Source organism: Colossoma macropomum, unplaced genomic scaffold, assembly GCF_904425465.1.
Source record: "Colossoma macropomum unplaced genomic scaffold, Colossoma_macropomum, whole genome shotgun sequence".
NCBI classification, from domain to species: domain Eukaryota; kingdom Metazoa; phylum Chordata; class Actinopteri; order Characiformes; family Serrasalmidae; genus Colossoma; species Colossoma macropomum.
The window spans coordinates 32,494,516-32,518,023 of NW_023494788.1; the positions used below are offsets into that span (position 1 = coordinate 32,494,516).

At 39.6% G+C, this 23,508-nt stretch overlaps 1 protein-coding gene across 1 annotated transcript in view; it reads left to right on the forward strand.

The window, feature by feature from the left end:
• The window catches only part of LOC118807259 (teneurin-1-like), a 280,336-nt gene that overhangs the window by 244,987 nt on the left and 11,841 nt on the right, over positions 1 to 23,508 (forward strand). The window contains exons 23-25 of the mRNA XM_036569223.1: positions 12,128 to 12,282; positions 21,153 to 21,519; positions 22,951 to 23,461. Coding sequence (XP_036425116.1) covers positions 12,128 to 12,282; positions 21,153 to 21,519; positions 22,951 to 23,461 — 1,033 coding nt within the window. The remainder of the gene's footprint in view (positions 1 to 12,127; positions 12,283 to 21,152; positions 21,520 to 22,950; positions 23,462 to 23,508) is intronic.

Here is a 23,508-nt window from a genome sequence, read left to right on the forward strand (position 1 = left end):
AAAGTGACATAAATAGAAGCAAAACAAGAGTATACAGTGGTGTTGCTTTCCACTGCTAGATTTTTCTCTTGGCGAGTAAAGGGATGATTTTGCTTCTTTAAGCATTAACTGTATCTGTAATAACAATCACATATTAAATAATATAATAGCCAACATCTTTTGAAAACTACTTCACATGACATTTTAATAGATGCCACTGCAAACATGCGTTCATGAGCTCCTTGTGGTTTGGGTTCATGCTGACTTGTGAATTTATTTTTGACTAATTGTGCCTTACAGAAACAGTCCCTGATCTCACATTTAACACAACAAAATCTAAGTGGAGCAGTTTATATAAATATTTCAAACATAAAAATGATAAATTTATATAACAGGATACTTTGTTTGAGTTTTGACATGTATACTCAAATGTGGAAGTTCCGAAATCAAAGGTTGCTCCCCGGAAAGAAAATTTGGTGATTTTAAAAAGAATATTAAAAATAAAATTCATAGACTGAGACTATCTGTGTAGAATAATCCAGTACTCTGGATCAAATGCAGTGTAGTAAAAAAATGATACCGCTCTCCTGGGACTTTCCTGGGATTTCTGCCTTTTTTGCTGTTACTGGAATGGAATGCATTTACTTTTTTTTTTTTTTGCATCCTTATGTAACGCTGTTACATGTATTCTGTTACTACCCAGCCCTGTATATGAGCAGTTACTCCTGCACAACTACCAGCTTTCAGCACTGGTGTTTCCAAAAAAATCACCATCCAGTTTATTGCACCACTGCAGCCAATGGAAAAAATTGGGAAAATTGCCCTCTTGAAGGAATTTTCTGCTGACTGCTGCCGTTGCCACAAGCAGTGACAGTGTTTTCTGTCCCTGCTTCATTACAACATGTAGAATGTCCCATTTGCTGTCGTCCATCTACCATCATAATGCAAAAGTAGAAGAGCAACTTCAGTTACACTACAGTAACTAATTTTATAGACTAGAATGTCAACTTTGCTTGCTACAAGAATGCTTATCCCTAACAATCTCGAAATAATAGGTATTCTTGGCAAAAAAAAAAAGAATTGTGCACTACGGTTTGTCCTGAGCTTAAATTGGACCTTAGCAAACATTCTGTACCCCATGTTTCAAACACAAGGTCCACGGGCCAGGTCAGGCCTGTGACATAGTCCTATCAGGCCCGCAAAATGACTTTAATGTTGTATTCTTATTAGCCCATTTCACCCTAAGAGGCACTACAGTCCCAAGCATGCACTGCAACAGAGTGTGCATTCTGACCCCCTTTCCCCATGAACACAAAAAAGAAAAGAAGCCTGGTGTCTAGTTAAAGCAAATAGGCAGTTTAAAAAAATCTATTTTATTTAGAATTATTTTTGAATAAGTATTCAATGCCTATTTTGCTATTGCAGTTTTGGCATATTTTGAATAAACAGTGCCCCTCTTGGGTCATGACAAAATGTTAAGTAAAATAAAATAAAAACACAGCTGGACTATGGATTTGCTGAGATTTTTAATAGGGCCCTTTCAGTGGTTAAGTTTGACACCCCTGTTCTATACAGCTTGCAACAACATAGCAACAGTAACTACAAGGAACTACAGGAACGTGGAGCATGAATAGGTCTAGTGGGAACCAAAAAAAAGTGTTTATCTCAGAGTGTATGAGAAGTACCAGCAAGACTGACTTTAGCTCAACAGTAGAAACAGCCACTTCTCTACCTCTGCTCTAACATCTCATTAACATTGGCCAGGCATATTTGGGAACTGATGTTGTCTTTGAAGCAAGATGCAAAAAAGATGATGTTAGATCTCAGTCAGATCATCAGTCCATTCAGGAAAGCCATGCTAATTTTCATCATTAAAGTTATCAACAGTCAAAGCAACGATGTTTTTTTTTTCCCCTCAGTGTCTGCACAGAAGTAAACCATAGCAATCTTGATAAAAGATGTCTTTTTGTCAGACGGTGAATGACTTTTTTAGTGCCTCGTTTGGCGTTCACTTTGAGCCTTGTTTTTGAAATGCGGCTGCAATTTAGTTCTCATTAAATGTTTCCTTAAGATTAAAATAAGGCAATGTACATGTTAGGCTAAATCTGCTGGCTTGTCACGGAGCTTGTCATGGGTTTTAACAGATGTTTGATGTGTCTGTGTGTGTGTGTGCACTTCGTTTTGACATCAGTTGCCTTCTGATGCAGTTAATAAACTTAGACTGTGCTTAGTTTTTGACTTTGTGCGGGATTTTAATCAGGATTTACAATGTTGGTTTTGTATACTACATTTACTAAAAAATAAATACAGTACTGTGCAGAAGTCTGCTGTGTTTTTCCAGCCAGTTGGTGTGTTTTGCCTGTAAAAAACCTTATATAACAGCTGTATATATTGTTTTATTACTGTTTTTGTGTTATTGCTTTTGTTGTACTTTTTAATCATCTTCATTTTTATCTTTATCATCTTCATTTTATCTTTAAATGCCTAAACTTTCTTTTGTCTTCAATTATATCCTTATGCTTTATTTCACTTCCTTTGTTACATTTTTATTAGTACAGAATCATATTTACTTGCTTTAGTCCTTTATTTTTCTATACTACTCAGCTTCATTCATATATGATGGTCACCCTAAGTGTATCCTGAATTATAATAAAGATTTGTTGATGGATATCTGGTTAGAGGAACACAGGTTTGGTAACTGGCTTGTTTTAATATGTTAAATTAATTAATTAGATAGACTAGGTACTGGAGGGTAACTGTAAATAAAGGTTTTCTTTGAGGAGATATTAATCCATCAGATTCATGCACATATTTATTTATTATATTTTAGTGTTTTTTGATCAAATGATCATTTACTACCAAGATAAATTATGTTATACATTGTCCTCACCATTTTGCTCAGCACTTTGTGTGGTTGTAATTTGTTTTTCAACACTGTTAACATTGATTTTACGTGTTTCAAATGTGTCAAGTGGCTGTAAATGAATGAAAAGTATATCAACACAGTCGTTGCCAAAACAAGTAAACCTAAAGAGAGCAATTGTGTTGATGCAATTAATGTTATTTGTGTGTAACCACTTGACACATTTAAATCATGAACCACTTTTTTCAGTGCATAATCCTCATTAGACATCTAGAGTTGTTGCCGTTATGCTACGCTGTTTAAAATGTAATTAAAGTGTAACATCAATACAGTTGGCAAAATAAATGAACTAGAAGACAGTAATTATATTGATGTGACATATTTTGTTCATGCGCAACCCGACTGACATATTTGAATCGTGTAAATACAAAGCATATTTGCATTCTGTAACAATAGGTTTCAGTCTGCACTTCAGACTGTTTTTTTATGTCAAGCTATGATGTAAATGGCAAAAATGTAAAGAGTGGTTTATCTTTCCACAAATCATAATAAATCATCTCGTCTTCTACGTACAAATACCATTTGTAATTTGAACATCCCTGAGCAAATAACATGTTTTGTGGATTGTTGAAGTGAGAATGCATTAACACATCCTCTACAAATCTAACAAACCTAAATATGGAGTTTCTTCTGCACAATTTCTATTTATTTGCTAGGTTTGAAGCTGCACTATGAAAGTTTTGAGGATTTGGAGACTCTCTGGTGAAAAATGTGTAATTGCACGCAATGCAATCCATGTGTAATTTGACTAGAGGTCCCAAACTTCTGCAAATGGAGTAAATGTTTAGACTTTGAACTTTCAACAGTATTTCTCTGCTTGTTTCAATGTGCTATGAACACACATGTAAACCTACAACATGCTTATATTATTGTCGCTGACGTTTCTAGGGTTTAAAAAAAGAGTTTTTTTTAATCAGCAAGACTATTTTCCTGTTTTGGTCAATGTACTATGGAATGCTGGTTTCAGAGGCTCAGTTGGTGTGAAAATGTTCATGTCTGTTGTGTGGCCTGTGTTTCCATTGCCCAAAGTGGTTGCAGTTGTTTCACTTGTTTCACTGTAATTTCACTGTACTTGTTTCACTTGTTCCACTGTAGCAGAACTTTCCCCCCCTGTGTGTAAGTGTCTCAGCATCGCTCTGAGGCTGTTTCTTGTGGTCACACATGGCCTACCCCAGTGCCATTTCCAGAATAATAGGGCCCGGTTCAAATCAACTGCTGAAATGTTCTTATTTTTTTATTTTACCGGGTTTGAATTTGCAAAAGCACACAGTGTGAGTAATTGCCTTGCCTTATCTTATCACATTTCCAATTCGGGCCAGACATTCAGAATTTTTTTCTCTCTGTCTTTTTTTTTCTGTGGGAGGTAATAGGTGAAATATGATCCGGGGAAAACAATAGGCCGCAGGCTTGTAATGAGCAAAATTTTTCCCCTGAGGTAGGAAGGCAAGAGACTAAGGCAGAAGTTCACTTGCACAAAATCCTTTTCACGCCGGGCGCACGACGTCTATGATGCAGCCAGCCTTTACGTCCACTAGCCCCTTTCATTACAGTAGCAGCATGCACCTACTAAATACAGGGATAAACCCTTTTGCATGTCGTTATCCCACACAGGCGTTAGCTTCGCTCTGTGGAGGCGGCCGGCCTTAGGTGTTCCAGCTCTAAGCCATGTGCAAAACATCATGCTGAGAGGAAACATGGTACTTATGTAATAGCATAATGCCATATAATTAATTTAGACTGTGCTGATATTCAGTAGCTTATTTCATTCTTGAAAATGCACTGTTTCCTACATATTATTTATTATTATTATGTTCTATTAGACTCAAAAAGCAAATATGGATTGACAAGGACTAGAACAGTATGTACAGTGTTTGTGAAAAAATATGATAACTGCCTCCCAGCGTTTCTATGATTGAACACTTTGAGCAGGCCTGAGCCAGTTGACAATGATATTTGGAATGCGTCAGCAATAGCCATCAAGTTGGATGATTTAAATGTCAGGAAACATCAGAAGAAAGGTTAATCACATTTGTCTATATATAATCTATATTCTGTGTTTTTATCAACATAGTGAACATGGGCCTAAATGATTTTGACATTACCTCAAAATTGCTAAATACAAAGTCTACTTAGAAGAGACATTTTTTGTATTTAACCCAGTGGTTGATCTGCCAAGACCAAATTGTTCCAGTTTAGTTTAGGGCTGGAGCTATGAGGCTAAAGTTGCTAACAAACACTAGAAATCAATAGTCACAAATCTTTTCAGTAATCATGTCTCCAAAACTTCTCTCAACCTTTTCAAACTGAACTTACTGAACACCTGGATGCATTTTGTGCAGCCTGAGAGAAATTTGAAAATGTATTTATGGAAAAGGTTGAGAAACTGTTGATGTCTAGTGTTTGTTGGCAATATTAGCCTCATAGCTCCAGCACTAAACTAAAGAAGACAAATTTGGACACCAAACATGCCTTCGCTGTTCACCTACATCTGGGGTAAGTGGGAAATTTTGTGAATTAATATTTCGCCAAACCATTCCTTTGAGCGGGCTTCTTTGTAGAGTTACCATGTTAAAAGTAATGGGACAGCTGCGTTCAGACAGTGTGCTGGTGGCACACATAGAAAAATATTTCCTTTTAATACTGAACTGAGAAGTGTCTCTTCATTTGCCTTCCACCATACTTAATAATACCCCATCCAACCCTTAATGATACAGTCGTCAATTAGCAATGGCTAGGGGGCAAAGCTGGACAATGATATATTTCACAGAATCTCGCAAGCCTAACTGGAGATTGACGCATGTTGAGTGCATGCATGTTTGCATGTGTGTAAGTTTTTGTACATTTCAGATGTTGAATTCATAGGAAATCCATGAGTCAATTAATGCCAGTCCGAGTCGAGTCTCAGGTCTTTCGAAGAGAATTTTAGTTTGGGCTCATTATTAACAGCAGGCATTGCATTGCACAGAAGTAAACCCCTACTGAAAACCTGTCAGTTTCGACACTGATTCAAATAACAAGCCTTTCATTATAGAAAAACCCAAATTCTGACAGCCCTGAAGTGCTTACTGTGGTTTTGAAACGAAAGAGGCAAAACAACTGAGGCAGAACAATGGTTTATTAGTCTAGTTGGATAGCCTAATAGCTAACCAGCTAAAATTTTATTCAGTTTTGAGGGAATGTGATCTGTAACTACTTCAGCTAGATTAGTCAACAACGGTCCATCAGACTAAAAGTTTTCTGTAGTGAGAGGCTTGTTATTTGAAGTTGTAATGAAGATTGCAAACAAAAGGGTTTATTTATTTATCGCATGAACGTTGGTACTAATTTGATTAGCACTGTTTGTGTTAATTTTTTTCTCATGCAGAACTTTCACCACAAGTCACAAGTCTCGAGTCCTAGTGGTGACTAACTCGTGAATTAGGTCCCTATCTCTGTGATGTTGTAAAGTGCTTTTTACAAAAACTTCCTTTTTTTTTCTTTTCTTAAAACTAAATGGGGCAAAAGCTCTTTTTGGTTCTGAGATGAAGGTTTGGGTTAGGTTTAGAGATAGGCTTAGACATTTATTATTGCTGATAGTTGTAGTAGTGTATATATAATACATAGGTACATAGGGCGTATGTATGACCCCATGTCCTTGTGTTTGTCTGTGTGCATGCTTCTAAGAAAAGCCAACAGCCTGTGTTGTGCCATAGTCTACTACCGCATTGACTGTCTGCCAGGCTTTGTAGTTCAGAATGTTTTTTTGTTTGTTTGTTTTGTTACCATCAGCGCCATTATTTAGTGATGAAGATATCAGTTGAAATCACTGCAGCTTTTCTTTTTGAACTGCTGTGGGTGTTGAAATGTTTGATTGCTCTCTCCATTACTAATAGTGCTGCAGATGAAGATGTTTGCTCATTATTGAGGTGTTGTTTCCTGTGACACTGTTGTAAAGAAAATGTTCCTTCAAGCCGTGAAGAACTAGCAGCTGTGCACGTTCAGAGAAGAGGGAAAACCACATCCTGATCTCAAAACTTCTTACCCTGTCAATGTCAAAACATGAAGCTACACATGCATACATATGTGCATACACTCTAATTTCTCTCCGTAAATGACCTCTTTTGAGCAGTTTTTGCTGGGTTATTGGATACTCATCTTGAAACAACAGTAAGGACAATTGCTACATGTCCCAAATCCATACAAGACATGTGTTTTAGCCACCAGTATGAATTATTTGTCTGATAATCAGCTCAGTGAATATCAGATGAATACATATTCATTATCCAAAAAAAAATTAATTGAGACCATTCAAAGCTCTTTCCTCATGCTTCTGGGGTGTAAAACTGTTATGCGGCAAGAGGCGACGACAATAGCTGTCAGTGCTGGTTAGAAAAGGAAAGAGGGGGCTTGTAGCTGCATCTTGTCTCAGAGGCAACGCTCGGGATGTAAAAAGCTCCCCTCTCCCTCTGCTAATTGGATTTAGATTATCCCAGACCCTTTGAGACCATCACATTAAAGCCAAATCTGTGGCACAAGCCGTTCTCCATGCAGATCGCAACCCGTTTTAAAACAGAAACATGAAAACAAATTATGCCGGCTGATATTTATTTATTTATGTATCTCTTTATTTATATATTTAGTTTCTATGCAGATGCTTTATATAGCCAGCCATGTAAGAATGGATTGGATGCCCAAAGCCAGAACTGGTTAGCTACGTATTGAGAGCTAGTTATTTTCGGTGAAGTGACATCAGCTTTGTGCTGTGTGAAAATGCTGAAAATTAGTGTTGAAACTGCAGGGGAAAAAAAAGTCATCAACATAGGCCGGCATCATTTTCTTGGTAATTCCAACTTGTGAATTGGTTGAGAAGTTGTCAATAGCAGTTCTCAGCCTCCTTGTTCAAATCTGTTGCAGTTATTAACGTTGAAGAAGGCTCCCAGCGGGAATAGACTCAAAAATCAGGAAGGCTTTTAATAAAACACATGGTACAGCAGATGACTGGAACCCTTACCCAAGGCATATTTGTGCTGTTTTTATTGAAAAATTGGCTGAAGAAATACAGCTAATACATTGTAGTACTATAAATGAAAATTAAATTTAATTAAAGATATATGATGCAGTTTCTTTTTCTTTTTTTAAGGGCAACAACTGTAGTTTACTACTCTAGTAAATATCTGTGAATGTATTTCAGTCAGTATTATCACCAGTGAAACAACATTCGGCACTTAGGGAGGTGCGGATTCGACTGAAATTTGTGTTGAAAGCAAATTGTGTGAAGACATGCGCTGGCATGTAGAGCGATTCACAGATATTTTTTCCCCAAGAACACAGACAAAACAGGGCTGCTCCTGCAACTGCACTTCATAGAATACAAGATTATTGGAATAGGACAATATTCAGCCCAGGAAAGCTACTAAGTAAGGTCTACAGTGCCTGCCAGATGTTTGGGGAGCCCTTGGCTCCTTTTGACATTTTCTCAGTAATGTTTGTTTCACTGTTACTTGTTAGTTAAATGTTTTGGTAACATACAACTATATATCATATTTTGCTGCCCTGTAAAGTGTCTGCCCTGGTATGAAGAGCAGATTTTACCTAATTATTGATTAATGAGTTAAAAGCACATGTTAAAAGTCATGGCTCAAATGTGGTTTAAACATCTAAAAGATTTGAGCGCTGATGAATGCCGACATCATAGCAAAGTGATATTCCCAAGACCACACTGTCACAGATATTGTCACAAATATTTACGCCCGTTTTCCTCAAAATAAATATTTAAGGTTCATCTTTAACACTTAAATGCATAGGGATTCTGCCAACTATGTGCCAAAAGTAAGAGATCACCCTAAATTTATTTGATTTCCACTCAAGACACCCAATAAGTAAAAAAAGATCATATATTTAATAGAAAATTGTATAGAAGCCTCAAAAACGAATTCTTTTTGGTAGACTTGTTTTCAGTTTTTCAGATTTGCAGGGATGTTTCATCACACCTCCAAAGTTCAGTCTTAGAAATTGGTTGTCACTTTCTGCTTCTTACAATCCAAGTAATTCCAAACACCATCAGCTTCATTGTTTCCAGAGTTTTCTTCTATTTTGTCTATTTTCTCTTCCCAGTAATGGCTTCTTTACAGCTACACATCCTTTCAGACCCACAACGTTTAGTTCTTCTCACAGTGGAAGGACAGACAGAAACACCTGTGGATTTTTTCAGATCTGAAGCAAGAATGGAATGTGATTTTCTCCTGTCTTTCACAGCTGAAAGCTTTGAGAACTGTTTTTCTGATGGTGGCAGTTTGGTGGCCTACCAGGTCTTGCACGGTTTTTAGAAGTGCCCTTACAGATTTCTCCCTCAAGGCAAGAACCAGTGGAGGCGCTACTCACGCTTAGTGAAGCAGTTAACACGGCGCAGGTACCTGCCGAAGAGTCTTGGCCAGCTGGTGAAAGGGAAGCAGTGAGGTTAGTGGGGGTGGGAGGGGGGTTAGGAAGGAGGGCGCTGGTAGCAGCCTTTGCCCCGGTCTACCATATAATCTATCAGTGTCGGGCGGATGATGAAGGGGCCAGGAGGCAGCGGCGCCAGGTTCACCTTTGCCATGCAGAAGCAATGCACTGACCCTGTTGTGTCGCTCGCTGACAGTTGGCGGAATTCATTAGCCGTGTGGAGAGAGGACAGTCTTACTGCAGGGAAAGTCAAAAGGCTCAGACTCGGCCCGTGCTGCACGCCGAGGGCGGGCGGGGGACTCGAGATGCCCCCACATAAAACAGCATGACAAATGTGGTGCCACTGCAGCCAGCAGGGGTGCCTGCCTGCAGATTGCATCACCTCGTACAGTATCTGAAGCGAAGGTGCAAGCTGTGGGCTGTTTTTGTTGCCTGTTTGTTCTCAGCTGCTTTTTATTTTCTCTCTCTGAACTTTCTGAACCTGTGCTGTGAAAAAAAATGTTGGGCCCAAATGTTCTTCTGATGTTTGCCTTGCTAGGTTTGTGCTGAAGCTATAATATAATGCAAGTTTGGACACCACTAGACAAATTACATATTTTGTAGTTTTCTTAAGTAAAAGAAATAAACACAACCTCTGCAACAAACTAACTCATTAGCCTTAAATTAGCTTGTTAGGACTGGCTAGCCATGTCATAGATTGTCATTAGGAATTGCCTGTTAACAAATTCAGAGAGTAATCAATTCTCTAACTCTTTAAACCATGGGCTCCTCTGAGCAGCTGGCTTAGCATCTGAAAATTAAACTAATTGATGTCTACAAAGGCTATGATGGCTTTGAGGGCTATAAAAACATAAAAATACTTTTAGCTCAGAATTCCCGCTGTTTGAAATGTCATTAAGAAATGGCAGTTCAGATGAACTGTGGAAGTTAAGGCAATATCTGGAAGACCAAGAAAACTGATAGAACTACTTGTATGCTGGCAAGAAATACAAAGTAAAAACCTCATATGACAGTAAAGGACCTGCAAAAAGGTTTAGCTGACACAGTAGTAATGTTCTCTTCTACTGTGTAGTGTTGCTTGCACAATCATAATCTGCATGGAAGTGTCATCAGAAGGTAAACTTACCTGCGATCTCATCACACAAGTCAATGTCTGAAAAGCAAAAAATAGATCAGTCAGAAACGTTTTGGAAACAAGTGCTGTCAACTGATCAAGTAAAAATGGAGCACTTACACCACAATCACTAAAGGAATGTTTGGATAAAAAATAGATGCATTTGATGAAAAGAACACCTTGCCAGTTGTTAAGCATGGGGATGGTCCTATTCGTTTTTAGGGTTATGTGGCAGCCGGTGGTACAGGTTACACTGCATGAGTAAATGGAAGAATGCAATCTTCTAAATATCAGAAGATTCTGGAACCAAATGTGGCACAGTTACTCATAAAACTGAAGTTGACAAGAGGCTGGCTTCTGCAAGAATACAGTAATCCAAAATGTACCTCAGTATGAACTACTTCCACCATAAACAGCTTCAAGAAATGCAAAAAAGTTGAAGCTGGCTAGAAAAAGCATTTGCAAGCTGTGAAATCTGGCAAAGGCCATGTTACTAAATAGGGCCACTTAGCAGGGTGTTCCCATTTTTGCAAGTTTTTTCACAATTAAGTTAATCAAATATAAAGTGCTGTTACATTTTCAGACAATGTTGTATTTTTAATAGTTTGCCGCCGAGGTCGTTTTCTTCTTTTTCTCTTCAAAATCAACAAAATATGTAGTGTAGTCAGGGGTGTCCAAGTTTTTGCATACAACTGTAACTAATAGGTAAGGGAAGGTAATGTTTTATGGAAGCAAATTAGAATCAAATGGTGCCTCAGTGATTACACACTAGCCACAAACCATGACAGTTTATTAAGTTATCTTAAATATGTGCTTGCTTTTTCACCTTGCTTTTTATTGTGATTTTTTTTACACTATTTGAAAATGCTAGTTGCCCTTACATTGTGTGAGCGTTCATGTCAAATGGACTGATAGCAATGGAGCAAAAGGTCTTGGAATAATATCTTGTTATATTACCATGTTTTTTTTTTCCTTCTCCTATAAAGTTACCATTTGGCATACAGTGCCAAACTCTCACTTTAAGGTGTATGTGGATATGTGGATGTGCTGCTCAGCGGTTCCTCATCCCGCAGTCCTGCATGAGATTTCCATCCTCCCGCATATGCACAACTGATTCATTTTCCTCCTGAGTGATCAGAGGGCCAGGGAGCGCTGCTCCTGTCATAAAAGGCTGAACGACGTGCATTGTGGGGAAGGGTGCCGGTTCATCATGAAAGTGAGTCACCATGGCTGAGTGAAGGGCCTATTTAGGTCTATAGAAATGTGAGCTGAAGGTTGCCTATCGCCCATCCAGGATGATTCATTGCACGCCCTAACCTTTACACCATGTGCACTATGGCTTTTCCTGTGCCGCCCGTTCGCTGCGCAGCACCTTACAGTTGGCGGGAGGAAAAAGGCCCATCCTGCCGCAATGCGCCAATGCCGGCCCCGGCTTTTTATGCAGTCCTAAGCGTTTTCAAAGCCTTACTCCTGGAATCTAATCTCACAAATGACTTATTTTCTTTCCTTTACATTGTTATAATCCTTTTAGTGTTCTATGGAAAGGAAACATAATTACATTGCTATGGTGCAATGAGTTTGTTGAAAGTGACATTTGTTGAGCAGAATGTCTAACAGCATGGGGATAAGCTTCCCTCCTCTGTCTCTAACACATACACACACACTCATCACAGCTCTGCTGTCTCTCTGTGCAGGTATTGCAGTGGACAAGAGGGGCTTTGTGTACTTTGTGGATGGGACCACCATTCAGAAGATCAATGAGAGAGGTGTACTGACCACCTTCATTGGCTCCAATGGTCTGATGTCCACCCAGCCGCTCAGCTGTGATGCCCGTATGGACATCACACAGGTCTGAATAAAACCTTATATCTTCATTTTTGTCTTGTGAATTTTTTTTTTTGACAGCATTGCCCTACATACAGTTTATTTTATTTTAAAATATTTCAAATAACAAGAGCTCGACATATGTGAACATCTTTTGGAAAAGCATCCCAGATGGCAAAGGCAAAAGAAAGAATGTAAAATGTAAGATAGTTTTGATTTAAGACTCTGTTAATCAGCGCGTAATGCTTTATGTTAATTTCATATCTTCTTATTACTATAACTTAAAAATGCAGAAAATATCAGAAAGATTCTAATATTTTTACATTGTAGTAGGTGTGTTCATGTTTTATTTATTTATTTATTTGTTTGTTTTGGGTTTTTTTTTTTGGAAGACTAATTAATTTTGCAGTGTTGGGGAGCACCAGTTCATGCCCATAATGTAACTTTATTTAGAATTGACTCAGCAGCCAGAGTACAAAAAAAGAAGAACACTTTTATTTCCGGAGGGAGGAAATATGCACTTTAAACCTCAAGCACACCCGTAGCCTGCTACAGAATCCTGCCAGGGGTTATAAATCAGGACCCAAACCTGGATGACAGCAGCTAACACTTCAGTACCTGAGCTGCTCCAGTGTTCACATAACCTGTAAACATTAACATCACATACTTGAAAATGCAACTGAAAACATTTACTTACTTTTTTAAGAGCTAAATACAGCCTGGCTAAGCATGAGCAAAGCATCATGGAAACCAAAGCATGCTCTGATGCCACAATATAATCATGAGTAAAATCCTAAAGGACATGGGCTCAGTACACATGATAAAAGTCAGTATACACAGGCATTCTAACTCTACATACTCATACATTCACTGTACCCTGATAAAACATAGCTGTTATGATCATTCTTACTGAGTAATGTAATTTTTAAAAGTTGGAACCAAATTTCACAAATACATAGAAACTGCAGTCAATTTGACCTCATGACTGAGAACTCTGCGTAGAGGTATAAATTGGAAAAAATCTTCAAATTATAATGTGATCTTGTTTAAAAGACATTATCTGAGGCATATTTTAATGTTTGAAAGGAAGATGATTCTGCTACACCGACATAAAGGTGTATAGAAAGTGTATACCGACATAAATAAAGTGACTGCAGGGTCGAAATGACCATGAGTTCTACATCTACATTCCTAAAGACATCAGGAAAGAGAAACACAAAACATGCAAAACAAAACATTTAGTATGCCTGAGAGCAAGTATTTATGTTTAATAATAAATATACATATATATATATATATATATATATATATATATAGAGAGAGGGAGAGAGAGAGAGAGAGAGAGAGAGAGATATTAAGTATTTAGTGTGGCCAATCTTTGCCTTTGTTATAGCTTGTTTTTTTTCTGTAGACTTGCTTTTCAAATTTGCAGGGATGTTTTTCCACACCTCCAAAGTATAGTCTTAGAAGTTGGTTGCATTTCCTGCTTCTCATTGTTCTGAGAACACCAGCAGCTTGTTTATTTGATTTGCAAATTTTCTTCTTTTGTCTATTTGCTTTTCTCAGTTACTGCTTCTTGACAGCTACACATCCTTTCAGACTCATAGTGAGTTGTCAGTGTAAGGATGGACACATGGATTTTTTCAGATCTGAAGTGGAGCTGGATTTTTTCCTGTATATATAGTTGAAAGCTTTAAGTACTGTTTATGTGATGGTCGTGTTATATATGGTTGTTTGCCCTGGTGTAACTTTCATGTACTGCTCTAGTTTAGAGAACGTGAGTAGTCACCAGTCCCCTGTGAGATAGTGTGCTGTTACAGTCACGTAGGAATTCACTGCCCTTAACGTCCATGCATCGCATGTTAATGCAATCCTTTCTGCTATACTCAAAGATTCCTGAAGTTTAAGCTTCACTTCTCTGTAGAGCTTGAGTACGGCTGTGTTGTTGAAAAAACATAGTCACATACTTGGGTTCCAGTGTCTTAAGTAAGTAAGAAGAGCGTTGAGGTCTTTGCACGTGAAGTAGTTGATGGATTAGGCTATTTTCTTAGCTCACTCAAAATTGGAAGGTAGCTTTGTCAAACGGATTTTTTATTGGGCTGATTTAACATTGGCTTTGCCATCAACAAATGTAGTCAGCTTCTTATTCACCAGCTTCTCCATAAAAAAACTCAGCACTATCTAGTGGACCGAAAAGCAGTTGATTCTAGGAACAAAAAGATTCATTCATATTTGCAATAATAATAATTTACATAATAACATATCCATACTTGGTGTCCGTGTATCAATACTTGGCGTCTTTGTATCGGTACAATAATGCCATGCCATTTTCTATATGTTTTATTAATATGTTTAATAATAACTCCTATAATAAGTTTTGAAAACTCTTGTTTTTCCACTTATTTTCCTATCAGTTTCTTTATATATGTGGACTATCTTATTTGTAATCTAAAAACTGAATAAATTGATTACAAATTAAATATAAATGAAGGTGACTTTGACTTTTGCACAGTACCATATTTTTAACAAAGACTGAGTTACATATTTTCATTAAGCTAAACTGAAATTTTGCCAACATTCTGTTATGTTTGTCCAACCTTGCAACAGAACCTGTGACAGAATGCATGCATGGAGAGGTCAAGTCATACCTTGAGATTAAAAGCTGAGTAATGAGCCTAGAGTTGAAGAAGATAACAGGTTTAGGCCGTACCAGACTCAAATGTATAGGGAATGGTGCAGAAGCTCCACACAGAGTAGCAGGGGGAGCAAGTCCAATGCCAATCATAACCAGGCTCGCCGGCGCCTCAGCCGCAGCTCTCAGAGAGAATGAAAAGTGTGCCTCACAGCAAGTCTGAAGGCTGCTAGGTGCCTAGGGAGCACCTGCATAGGACCAGCTGAAATAAATCAAAACCCTTGCCTGGCCAGCAATGTTAGCAAGTCTAGCTTAATCCTAGCCCCCATTCAGCCATTGTCATGAGGGGTGAGGAGGAAACCCCTGAGCAGCTTTTGCTGTGCTGCCTTTCTGTGCGGTCTAGTTGTGAAGTGTTATTTTCAGATTGTAAGTAAACATTAAATCTCAAAAGCAAAGCATTGAGTATGGAGAAATGAGCATGTATTAGCAATTTTGTTATGTTTTCTGACTAGGTTACAGTAGTACATTGTAGGACTAATATGCCTAGCATATTTTCGTTAAAAACAACCCCCCAGTACAGAAAGTCACTCCATATCTGAGTGCAAAGGTTTTTCTGCTTTTCTATTGAACATTACGTTGTTTAGCAGAAAAGCTATTGTGAGGCTTTACTATAGAGCCAAATCTGGTTTTGGTTCTCATTCTCTTCTGTGGTTTTCTATGCACATCTTCATGTGGCCATGGTCTGTGTTATATAAAAAGAATACTCTCCATTGAACCGAATTTTAAAAACTTTGAGTCCATGTGGATTCAGTGCACCATTAGTGGGCCAGGAATTCTGTGTTTGCATGGAGATCCAGATGGTTAATAGTGGCAAAATTGTGAGCCATTGCCTTTTTTGGACAGGGAACCTTTTCAGTACAAAAGGTCACATTGCTCCCCATGGCTAAGCTCTGGGTTGTTGCTGCCAAGGTTTGCTACATTTGTTCTCGTATGCTCCCTTCCTTCACCCAGAAGGAAAATGAGGGAAGGATGGAAAGAGGGAGAGATGTGGAGAAAGAGATGAACCACAGTTGTCCTATCCAGAAACCTAGTAAGTTGGCCTTAATTTACTGTACGACAGTTGATCCCATATACTTAGTTTTCCCCATCCCAAAATTGCAGTCTGAGAGAAATACAGTACTGTGCAAAAGTCATGTATTTCATTTTCAGTCAAAACGGCTTTTATGTACAAATAATTTATCTTTCAGGAGATTTTTCTGAGGAGGTTACATACAGGATAATTAACTTGCATAGGGGAGGGGAAAGTCAAAGTAATATGTGAAAAAACAGGGGTCTCAAAAATTAGACTTCAAACAATTATTGAAAGTTATAGAGAAAGTGGGACTCCTAACAAACATGCAAAACCTGGTAGACCACCAAAACTGACTCCATCAATTAAACAGTACTTAAAGCTTTCATCAGTCAAGCTCCACTCTTGCTTCTGATCTGAAAAACAGGTGTTCTGTCCATCTTTCCACTGTGAGAGTTCAGCGCTATGTGTCTGAACAGATCTTTAACTTTAAGAACTTTAAGACTGAACTTTGGAGGAGGGTACCAGTATCTCTGAGATTTCTTTGAAAAATTGAAAGCAAATCCCCTGAAAAGAATGGAAGCTATTATAAAGGCAAAGGTTGAACAAACTAAATACTGAAAATAAGTTGATATTTTGTGTAATTGCTGGTGCTTTTGTGTAATTTTCTGTTAAATATATGTTTTCTGCTTTTCCCCTTAATCTGAAAAATAATTTTGTACTTACGTCAGTTTTGACTGGAATTTAAAAAAAATCAATGGTGGTGTTTGACCTTTTCACAGTACTGTATTGGGGTTCAAAGTTTGCTACTTGAATGGTGGTTGAATTTTATGTAGCCAACAAGTAATGAAATTTTCTACCTTACCAGTTATCATTGTGGAAATCATGAGGTACTTACCTTACACCATGTTGAACTGTTATCTCAAATTAGACACAATCTCAAATAAACTGTTTATTCTGGTTTCTGATATTATATGACATACTGTTGTCTAAAAAAGTAGCAGCAACCATCTTTAAGCTTTTGTTTCTATATTACAGATAACAGATACAGATTTTATCATACAGTGTTAGAAACCACATAAGCCACATAATGCCCTTTTGAGATTATTTAACACTGCAGTTTTAAGAGTGTGTTTATTTAAACATGCAGTTTACACAAGGCTAACTGGTGGAGTACAAGCTTCCATTACTTGTTTTCTGCATTAGCCTTTAAGCTAGAGTGTAGAAGTAAAGAATTAACAGAAAATGTGAATGGGCTTTGGATTACATTTGGGATAATGGGTAAATTATATGAATTGTGTAAAGTGAGTATTTCTTTAACTATTATTTTAAGCAGCATTCACAGAACCAGAAAATACTGGGACATGCTCCACAGAGGGAGCTGGCTCACAGACCTGCTCTCTCTCCTGTTACTGGAACACACTGACCCATATTCACATCCATTCCTCGCATCCACATCCCACCTGAGGGGCGGGGCCTCTGTGACCTGCCTCCCTGCCCATCGAGGCTTATTACCATGGTGACCTTTTAAGAGGGCTGTGGGCCAGCTGTTACAATTTCTGGAAGCTGGAAAGGAGTCCTTCATCTATAACTGTGATTTCTTTAGGGCTTTGGGTGAGAGAGACATTACCGCTGAAAGTGAAACTTTCTCAAACGTAGTTTGCAGGAAATCTATTCTTTCTTTCTTGCCTTCCGTGCCTTCATCTCAAGGAACAAATAAGTTGATATGGTAATGAGTTAAAAAAAGATTTCTGTTGACCACAGCATTATAAAACTGCTCTTTGGTTTTGAAAAACGGACTTGCGTAGAAGGCCATGTTCCTGTCTGCGCCACAGAGTTAGGCTTGTCTTTGTTGAGAGCTCTTTTTAGAGTGCCTTGAGGAGATACTTTGGAGACGGGCTTGTTGAGCTCCCCATTACAGGCTAGCCTGTCCGGCCGGCTGAGGAGTAGCAGGCAGGGAAAGGCAAGCATGTGGGCGCCCATCGCCCTATTGCAGCGCATTATGCCCTGTCAAAACACTAATGTATTATTTAGCACCTGACGTTAGGGCGTACTCCTGCGGGGAGCGGGTGGGAGGCGAGGGAGCGGAGAGAGATCAGCCGGAGCAGGGCACATTAGCCTGCTCAAGCCCTGGGCTCTCGGACAACACGCACAGCCTCACACACACACACACAGACACCGCAAATCCACACCTGGCACAGGTCCACCCCCCTACCCCTCCCCACAAGCCGCAAATACAGAAACAGAACAGATACGCACACACATAAGCAGTATGTAGCCTCCAGTCTCAGCACTGAGTTGGCCACCGAACTGCGTGCTCAGACTAAACTCCCGCAGATCAGCCAGGGGAGGGAGGCTGCTTACAATTAGCCTCTGATTAACACTCGTTCCAAGCCATACTGACCCACCTACAACATTCATACAGCAATTAGCATAATCCATACTAATTTTGCTTTTCCTCTCAGCCTGTTAGTGGAGTATCACACCCCGTGCAGACCCAGCTATTCTCTCAGTGCTGGAAAGTTGTAGTGTTGGTGTTGTTTTATTTATTTCGGCATGCTTAACCACCCGGCTCTCCCTCCTTGCCTCATGAAGTAACGAGGGCTTCGTATAAAGTGCAGGGGAGGCCTCTCACTTTATTAAAGTTTGATTACTGACCCATCAGATCAAAGCCTTCAGAGACATTCTGAGCTGGCAGAGTGTCACATGAATAATGAATGAATGAGACACAATGGTCTTCTTTGCACTTCTTACCAAAGGAGCTGTAGTGGACACTTTCAGGTCTCCTCTAGAGCTGTATGGCTAAATACCTTCATACGCAACGTTCCATGGAAAGGTACTTTTAACGTTACATTCTGCATTGTGCGTTTGTGCAGGATCTTTCTTGTGCTCTTTAGGTGCATGGAGTTATTTTTTTCAGTGTTTGATGTACATGTTTATTATTAATCCCTCCAACCAAAGACAGTATACTCTCTGTGCATGCTTCATTTCACCACAACACACTCAGACTTGTTGTATGATATGTTCTATCATTCGTGTACTCATTGACAGAGACACTTGGACAGTGGAATCAATTCCCTCTTCTTTGGCTGAAGTCTCTTCACGTTAAGATTTGCAGGTGCCTTTCCCACTATGCATCCTCTTGAGGACTACCTAGCATCAGCAGGGAATAGGCCAAAGCTAGGAGAGGACCCATATCCCAGCGAGTGCCTGCCAAACCAGGGCTTCCCGTTCTGTGATGAGCAAAGAAGAGCGGGATATGATCAATAGCTGTCCGCGCAAGCATAAATTACAAGCTCCTCTTTGGTGTGGCACGATGGGGGCCTTGCTTCGTCCTGATGAATCATTCCCTGTTATAATGGGATTCTGACCGAGAAGCCCCTGCTTCTCAGCCTTCCTGACAGATGGAATAATTGAATCTGTCAGCTGCAATTTAGCATGTTCTATTTATTTACTAATTCACCCATGGAGCTCGTCAATCTTTAGGGAAGCAGGCCTCACTCATGTAGGAGATGTCTCTTGCCCACCTGCATTTATTCTGACCTCCCACTAATGCAGCCCCTACCTGGTTCAGATGACATAGGGCTATAATTTGAACTGGCAGTGATCACAGTTATTACCTGACATTTGGGGCAGGGGAAAGAATCCAAGGGTGCATTGTAGACAGTGTTGGGTAAACAATGGAAAGACTGGACATTGTTAACTGACCTTTGCTTGCAAATGCAAGGAGCTGGATGAATTCCAATTATTTCAATTTCGATTTTGCTAATTTAGAGTCTAACACCTGATGAGCTGTTAAAATACCCATAAAGTCATAATTTAATCCATAAATAAATAATTCATGTTGAATAATAAATTGTTAAATATTTTATGTATCATTGTTCAGCTAAGGAATATAATAAATTTGGCCCAGCAGCATCCCTAAATCTTAACCACCCCTTAACCATAACTCATTAAGGATGCAAAGATTTATGAATACGCATGATTATACAAATTGTAAACACCTTCTTGCCTCCCAGTTTCCAAACGCCTTCCTTTCCTTCCCCCACCAGGAATGGGGATGCAGTGCCTTTTAGCTTTGGCGATGGGCAAAACAGGCTACATTTGAACCATAGTCTCTGTGGTTTGAACAGATGAAATGGAGCAACAAAAATGAATAAGCTCCCGAAGTAACATTAATAATCAGAAAATAAACTTAAAATCGTCACCCATTAAACATTAAACCAAGTTGAATGACTGTTGCTAGTGCTAAGAAAAACAAAGTAGAGTTAAATATCCTAGCACTAGCTTAACAGGTAAATAACTTATGTAAAAACACCACAGAACAGGTTAGATTCGTTCTTTGTGTCACCCAGCCAATCATTAACTCAGATTCAGTCCTTATCCTCTAAACTTGCAGATATCAAACCTGTGTTGTGGTGTACAAAACTGTTTTAGTCTGCTCACTGAGCTAATGCTAACCTCCAATTCTGCCAAGGACCATATAAACAAAAATTGAAACAAAATTGGAGTAGTGAACTGCTCAGCACACACACACAAAAAAATCACTGCTTCACCTTTGAGTCTTTATCTTCAACAGTTGCATCAGTGAAGACTTGGTGAACCACAAATTTTTTTAGGCCTACTTGCTAAGCTAATATTAGATCTTTGTGCTAACAAAGACAGTGTGTGAAGCTGTAGCACACGGAGCTACTGTTACCTGCAAGTAAGACAGTCATACACACCATATTTGACAGATGTTTATTAGATAGATACTGAATATACTGTAAAACCCACTCTGTAGTTACCTTAAATACCACCTTCATTTATTTATTTTAGCTAACCGGTAATCTCTGTAGCTGTAAGTTTTTGGTCAACGTGTCATAATCTTCTCTTTAGCATATTTTAGTACATTGGACCATGATAAATTCAGGGTCATTTGTGATGCACAAAACTAAGCTGCCCACAATCACTTCTTTGCAGATATACTGAAAAAGCCTGTGTTTTCAATGGGAAAAGTGAACAGGGAAGAGTGCTATGGTAACACATTTGATACAAATCAGTATAATCATTAGAAGCTATCCATGAGTAGTTAAGCATTTAAAAAAACACATTTTTGAGTCTTTAAAGAAGAAGCTCTCTGTTCCAGTCTGTACTGTCACATTATCATGAGGTGAACTGCACTTGAAAAATAAGCCATGTCTCCTGGATGCAGGTGCGTCTGGAATGGCCGACAGACTTGGCCATCAATCCCATGGACAACTCCCTCTATATCCTGGACAACAACATTGTGCTTCAGGTGTCTGAAAGCCTCAAGGTGCGCATCGTAGCTGGCCGTCCCATCCACTGCCAAGTCCCGGGCCTTGACCATTTCCTGCTCAGCAAATCAGCAGTGCACTCCACGCTGGAGGCAGCTAAGGCCATAGCTGTGTCCCATCAGGGTCTGCTGTACATCGCAGAAACGGACGAGCGGAAGATCAACCGCATACAGCAGGTCACCACCAATGGGGAAATCTCTGTAGTGGCTGGTGCCCCCACCGACTGTGACTGCAAGATTGACCCCAACTGTGACTGCTTCTCTGGTGAGTGGACTGCTAGCTACTCATTTCCAAAAACTGGACCTGCTTTAAATTTGATGGTCTTGTACGCCGACAGACAAGACTTAAGTCCTTTTAGTTTAAAAATAGTACTGTGGATTTTTCTTAAGCCATTTTCAATTTATTTTCCATGTCATGACTTAGCCACTACAGTGGGAGTGGGGATGATTTAAGCTGCATTTTAATGATGAATGGTGATACAAAAATGGTTTTTATTGCAAACTTGCATATAGTTAAAACAGCAAACCTATCAAACATTCCAGAGAAACTTCCTAGAGAAGACTGACGATTGTTTTCTTTGCTCCCATCCTTTGAAGTGCCCAGTTCTACATTTTTGGAGTTAGAAATATCATTTGATTTATTATTCACTTAACTTATGGCTGTCTCTCAAGATGGAATGATAAATAATGGATAGTGTCCTTTGGAAAGCAGGGAAAGATTTGAGAACGTAACGGTCAGGACGATTATCTTTGTCCTAATTCAAATCTCCTTGCAGTCTGTTTTTGATTTACTCATGAGCTTTTTATGTTAGTGGGATTGCTTTATTCATTTAGAGTGCAGAGGCTAAATTCACTTTAATGGCAGTGTTCATTAACATCCATTCCTTTCCCAGGGGTCCAAATGTATTCTTCTGCTTTAAGTTATTGATGGGAATTCAGTGTCACAAACTATTTGATACTGAGGCTTCAATTTATTAATAGCTTTTTCCATTTGCAACAATGGCTTTTTCCCAAATGGCTCTTTGGAGGTGTCCTAAAAGTCAAGGACATAATATGTAATAGGTACAGAAATTACACCAGTGTCTGACCTTCACTGCTCTGTGATGGCAAAGCAAAGTTTATATCTTTCTGAAATTAGAAGTTGTTAAAGCTAAAGGTAGGGCGATATCAGTGAATTCAGAGTGTGTGGGGGTGTTGTTCAGCAAAAATATCTTAAAAAGTCTTCCATGTCTTGGATGTTCTCTAAACCAATAGGGTGGAACAGTGACTATTTCACCCTGGGTATTTTGCATATTTCCCATCATGTCATGCTGGTAACAGATGATTACTCTCTTCAGAGGCTTTCATCTGCCATTTCCCTTCTGTGCACAAACACATTCTGTCCGTCACACTACAGTCCCTCGAGGATGGCCTCCTTCCCCATTGGCTCCCAAACCTCTAGCCTGCTGTCAGCACGCACCCGCCCATCAAAACATCCCCCGATCCCACCGCTAAGCACTCTTGAAACGGCGCCCACACCAAGCAGGCTTTTTTGATGAATAAAAATTCTTTTCCATCAAGCCAGCCATAAATTAATAACTTTCCTCACTCCGTGGAGCCCAGATAAGGGAAGAGAAAAGCACCTTAAGCTGTCTGTGGGAGGACAAAATAAGCATCCATTTTGATTCATCTCAAATCTTCTGATTTATCTCTTCAGGTGATGGTGGCTACGCCCGTGACGCTCGACTGGAAGCACCGTCCTCGCTGGCAGTGGCGCCCAATGGCACACTCTACATCGCTGACCTGGGCAACATTCGCATCCGTGCCATGAGCGTCAACCGGCCACAGCCCAATGCTGCAGGCCTCTATGAGATCGCCTCTGTGGTGGACCAGGAGCTCTACCTCTTCAGCCTGAATGGCACACATCTCCACACCAAGCACCTGATCACAAGAGACTACCTGTACAACTTCAGCTACTCAGCTGACGGGCAGCTAAGTGCAGTGGTTGGGCGGGATGGCAGCGCTGTCCACGTGAGGCGGGATGCCAATGGCCTGCCACTCTGGCTAGTGGCGCCCAGGGGCCAGGTGCACTGGCTCACCGTCAGCAACAGTCGAGTCCTTAAGAGGGTCTCGGCCCAAGGCCATGACATTGCCCAGCTCACTTACCACGGCAGCACCGGTCTCCTAGCAACCAAAAGCGATGAGAACGCCTGGACCACAGTGTATGAGTAAGGCTTCGCTTTTATATAATAACTCCTTCCAGCTCATTCAGAGG